This window comes from Cannabis sativa, chromosome 2 (assembly GCF_029168945.1).
Source record: "Cannabis sativa cultivar Pink pepper isolate KNU-18-1 chromosome 2, ASM2916894v1, whole genome shotgun sequence".
NCBI lineage: Eukaryota > Viridiplantae > Streptophyta > Magnoliopsida > Rosales > Cannabaceae > Cannabis > Cannabis sativa.
This window is the reverse complement of record NC_083602.1, coordinates 54,464,431-54,469,589: the sequence shown is the minus strand read 5'-3', so window position 1 is coordinate 54,469,589 and position 5,159 is coordinate 54,464,431. Positions and strand designations below refer to the sequence as shown.

The 5,159-nt window shown below is 38.4% G+C and overlaps 1 protein-coding gene across 2 annotated transcripts; it reads left to right on the top strand.

Annotated features, from left to right (window-relative positions):
* Positions 1–529: 529 nt before the first annotated feature.
* On the top strand, positions 530–4,954 carry LOC115718552 (sorting nexin 2A). 2 transcript variants are annotated; one of them, XM_030647353.2, is made up of 5 exons: positions 530–1,975; positions 2,088–2,297; positions 2,515–2,775; positions 4,281–4,367; positions 4,618–4,954. In XM_030647353.2, exons 1-5 carry the CDS (start codon positions 902–904, stop codon positions 4,696–4,698), a joined length of 1,713 nt encoding a protein of 570 aa, XP_030503213.1. In that variant the 5' UTR covers positions 530–901; the 3' UTR covers positions 4,699–4,954. The 2 variants fall into 2 exon arrangements, with proteins under 2 accessions (XP_030503213.1, XP_060966606.1); XM_061110623.1 differs by having other exon boundaries at positions 539–1,975; positions 4,281–4,954.
* The last annotated feature ends 205 nt before the right edge of the window (positions 4,955–5,159 follow it).

Below are 5,159 nucleotides of genomic sequence, written 5' to 3'. Positions count from 1 at the left end.
TAATGTCGACGCAAGTGTGAAGAAGGGGGAGGGATATTCAAGCTTCAGTTGTGCCATTCGAGACGCAGTAGGTGGGCTGGTGTATTACCTTTGCTTCGTACCGCATGGCACGTGCCCAGGAGTACACGCCTTTATATGCGTTCAGCCTTGGCGATAAGAAACGGCTTGCAAGTTGGGATACAACTGGGGATTACATCGATTTCGTGTTGAAACGGATTGTCGAAGTTTCGCCGTCCATTTGATCCACGCTTCAGGAGCGAGTGACTACTGTCAGGATTGATTGATGGCATTGTAAGTTGTATTCGTGAGTTAATGTTGCATGTTTCTAGTTGTTGGTATCTCTTTTGTATTTCGTGAGGCCAATGCTGGTTGCACATGGAAGTTAAGCCAATTACGTTTTTGATTAACAAGTGAGGCTATGTGGATTGACGGCATTCAGAAACTTTCGTGCGAGACTTGCGGTTTTGCAAGACTTGCCTAATCCTTTGTATTGATTTGTGGGAATGAAGACTTTATGTTCAAAAAAAAAAAAAAAAGAAGTATATCATCATTTACTAAATTGAAGCAACCCCATACTCGATTTTATCGTTTTATCAAAGTGATCCTAAGTCAATTCAGAACTTGAAAAACACGTGCCCATCTACTTTGGCCGTCTTCACCCACCTGGCCGCCCATCCCCGCCGCACAATTTCTTTCACCAAATACTCCTACGGCGCACGATAGCCTTCTCTCTCTCTCTCTTTCTCACATGTACCACTCCTCTTCTTCACTACACTACTCAGAGACGAAAAACCCTAATGTCTCTCTCTCAGCCCTAATCTGAATTCCTTACTGAATTTCATTCAACCTTCACCTTATTTACGATTTTCACTGAATTTGTTCCAATTCGAGGTGTGGGAAGATGATGGGTTCCGAGAATCAGAGCTTCCAAGAAGCTCATCTCTATGCCTCCAAAGAAGATATGGAAAATCTCGTCCTTGACGACTCCTTGAATGGCAATAAATCGTACTCAAATTATCGTAGTGCCTTGTCGTCAATTTCCGATTCCCACCATCCTCTTTCCGCTCCGGTGGTTGTGACGTCAGTCGATTCCGATCCCCTGCTTGCTCCTCCATCGTATCGCGATTTCCAGAATCCTGGTCCTGCCATCGCTTCCGCCGCCCCGGACAACTCCTACCTCGACCCTCCGTCTTATGCCGATGTTATTTTTAGCCCCTTTGATGGAAATAATTTCAACGACGCTAACGGTGTCGATAGCCCCAGCAAGAGATCAGACAATTCGGGGTCTTTTTCGAGATCGTCATCTTCTAACTCCGAATACATTAAAATAACGGTTTCCAATCCTCAGAAAGAGCAGGAGACTTCGAATTCGCTCGTTCCCGGAGGCAATACATACGTCACTTACCTGATTAGTACGAGAACGAACCTTCCGGACTTCGGCGGATCTGAATTCAGCGTCCGAAGAAGGTTTCGGGATGTTGTGACATTGTCAGACCGGCTTGCTGAATCGTACCGAGGGTTCTTTGTGCCGCCAAGGCCAGACAAGAGTGTGGTAGAGAGCCAGGTGATGCAGAAGCAAGAGTTTGTGGAGCAGAGAAGGGTGGCATTGGAGAAATACTTGAGGAGGTTGGCTGAACACCCTGTGATTAAGAAGAGCGATGAATTGAAGGTGTTCTTGCAGGTTCAAGGGAAGCTTCCTCTGCCGACGACCACCGATGTTGCATCGAGAATGCTTGATGGGGCTGTGAAGCTTCCAAAGCAGTTGTTCACTGAGAGTGCGGTAGCACCCCATGAGGTAGTGCAGCCTGCAAAAGGTGGAAGAGATTTGTTGAGGTTGTTCAAAGAGCTAAAGCAGTCAATGGCCAATGATTGGGGAGCATCAAAGCCACCCCTGGTTGAGGAAGATAAGGAGTTTATGGAGAAGAAAGAGAAGATGCACGACCTCGAGCAACAACTAAGTTTAGCTTCCCAGCAGGTAACTGATATTTTTTGCTCATTGCATTTGCAGTTGCTTGAACTTTTTAATGTCGTTAATAAAATCATGAATGCTCATTTGAATTTTTCTTCCACTTATGCTGTGGTTATAGGCTGAATCACTCGTCAAAGCCCAACAAGACATGGGAGAAACATTAGGAGAATTGGGGTTGGCCTTTATCAAGCTGACTAAATTTGAGACTGAGGAGGCTGTTTCTAATGCTCAGAAAGTCCGGGCTGCTGACATGAAAGGTCTCGCAACTGCTGCTGTTAAAGCAAGCAGATTCTATCGTGAGTTGAATGCTCAGACTGTCAAACATCTGGTAATTGTGACTACTTTTGCCATAGATTATTTGTTTCATTTGTCTTGTTATTAAGTATTTTATTTGATAATCGGAAAGCTTGCTTATTGTATCAGTAGTTGAATTTCATTTGAACTTATCTGCTTGCAGTCATCGGCTTTATAGTAACTGAACATTTGTAGCTTTTGTTTCATTTTCTGGCTTTATTCTCATCAAGAGTCCTTTATATGTATTGCAGGATACACTTCATGAATATCTTGGGTTAATGTTAGCTGTCAACAGTGCATTTTCAGACCGATCGAGTGCTTTACTTACTGTGCAGACTCTTTTATCAGAACTAGAATCATTGCAGTCAAGGACTGAAAAACTTGAAGTAGCATCATCTAAAATATTTGGTGGTGACAGATCAAGGATTCGTAAGCTTGAGGAGTTAAAAGAAACCATTAGGGTCACAGAGGACGCCAAACATGTTGCAATCAGAGAATATGAGCGAATCAAGGTACCATGTACTTTGAGTTTATTCATTTTATCTTAATTCAGCCTTTTTATTGTAATTTAAGCTTTCATCTTAACTCAGCAAAGTCCATAAGTTATGTATTTGTGTTCTCTATTGATGACAGTTCTGTTTTACCTTAGCTGAACTTTTTGTGGGGTATTACACTATACTTATTTATCTTAATGGAAACATGTTCTGGTTATTTCTCATTGCTTCTTTAATTGAAAATGCCTTACCTTCCATTTTTCGAGAGAACATTGAAAGAATTAATTTTTCCCAGCTTATTACTGATTAAGCTGCATGCTTGCTCACAATTTGAAGTATCTTGGCTTCAAGATACTCTGCAAGCAAAACTATACAAAAGCCTTCCCTGAATCTTTTTTTTCTATGTGACTTGTGATAGAGTAGATTATTTGAGGGTTTATATATGATTGAATCGAGAATTTCTAAAGGTTTGACTCTTAACCAGATGAGTTTATTGATACCTGGGTTATAGAATAAACGTATTTTCATTCTTAGGTTTTAGCTTCACTGTTGAGAATTTGTAAGAAGAATTACTGTATAAAGCTGACTTAGCTTTAAATTTAATAAACAGCTGGCTACCCGTACTTGAGAATTTGTAATGATGTTCAGGGATTTAATAAGTATTATAAGAAAGTGGGTGTAAACTGATTAAACAGACCCAAGAGGGGTAGCTCACATGGTGAGCATGTAGTTTGCTCTCACTAGCATAACAATTGCTATAGTTTCCTAGCTCTTAATATTGTAGAGTTAGGTGGGGATCCTAATTTAAAATAATACTAATAAAAAACTAAGTGATTTAACAGGATTTCACAATCATACATTCTTGGTACCATTTGCAATTGTTTTCTCCCTCTTTGATACATATCTTACATGTAAAGAAATGAGTTTCTGTTCATCTTTGTCGGGATAGTGAGATGATTAAAGATTAGACTCGGAAGGGTAAAATTTGGCTGACTACTTGGTTGAGTGCGTATCTTGTATGTCTCTTTAGTGTATGTAATAGTACTTTCATTAGATGGGTCCTAGGTAGCTAAGTAAGCGAACTATGTGGCGTTGTTTAAGAGTGTGTATATCAGTTGGTTTAAATTTGAAGCAATTCCTTTAGTGTATAGGCTAGTTTTGTGCTCTGTGTGTTTGGCTGTTCTGTATTTCCCTTAATTGAAGGGATTCTCCGTATCTCCTGTTATTTTCAATGTGGTTTTTGAGAAGGATGCTGAATGGCTTGAGGTTGTTAATGTTTTTTTTTCCCTAATAAATATGAAATTTCATTAATTCACAAGTTATATCTTCCTATAATTGCTAGAGCTAGAAAAATCATTCTGGTATGAATTGCTTAGTGATGTGAGGGAGCCAAGCCTGTCATACTCCACCTGCCATAAGCTATAAATAATATAAATAAACGTTGAGATAGCATGAATATCTTCATCCTGTTATTATATCTCCGTTTGAATCAATTGCCTTTCTTTTATCATTCTTCAATGCAGGAAAACAATAAGTGTGAACTTGAAAGGTTTGACAAAGAGAGAGATTCTGACTTCTTGAACATGTTGAAGGGGTTTGTCCTCAATCAGGTCATTATTCTTTTATTTTTTCCTTCTATTCCACACGATCTTATTCATTCCTTCATTCATTTGATTTCTTTGTCAATTTCTTAGCTTTATTTTGTCTTTAGACAGACACAACTTCACTGTACTTATGTTTTTTCTTTGATATGTAATATGATAAAAACATGGGTTTTTGCTATGCAAGTGATCATATAATTATGTTCTCTTATGCAATTCTTTTTATTATTCGTCTTTGTTGCTTGTCAATTTCTCACAGGTGGGATATGCGGAGAAAATCGCAAATGTGTGGGCAAAGGTGGCTGAGGACACCAGTGGTTATGCAAGAGAAAGCTGTTGAACCCAAAATTATGTAAATTCAGAAGTTTTATTTTTATTTATTTATTTTTCTTTTACTTCCAAGTTCAAATTTTTATTGATATCCCACCCAATTGAAATAGCATTACATGGAATGGAAACAATAAACGACAAAATGGGTGCACTTGGTTGTTCTTTGCCTTTCTCAGTTTGTAACAGAAAGATTTATCGACACGTATTTGATCTTTGTAAATTACAGTGCTACCTTACTTTACTTGTTTTGACATTTAATCTTTTAACTTTGAGTAAGTTACATTTATTTTGCTATAAGGTATTGTGGGATCATAGACTCATAGCATACTTAAATCACTCACACAATGATTTCTTTAGTCATAAGCACAATTTAATTGGGACTTGGTATTTTAAAAAATAGTGTATATTATTATTATTATTATTATCAAAATGCAAATTCATTACTTAAGTTTGAATCTGAATACAAGAGTT

Excerpts from the sequence above, each read along its gene's own strand:
- LOC115718552 (XM_061110623.1), top strand. The coding sequence starts at position 902 with ATGATGGGTTCCGAGAATCAGAGCTTCCAAGAAGCTCATCTCTATGCC. Across the intron at positions 1,976-2,087 it reads TAAGTTTAGCTTCCCAGCAG|GCTGAATCACTCGTCAAAGC; the intron begins GTAACTGATATT and ends CTGTGGTTATAG. Across the intron at positions 2,298-2,514 it reads CTCAGACTGTCAAACATCTG|GATACACTTCATGAATATCT; the intron begins GTAATTGTGACT and ends TATGTATTGCAG.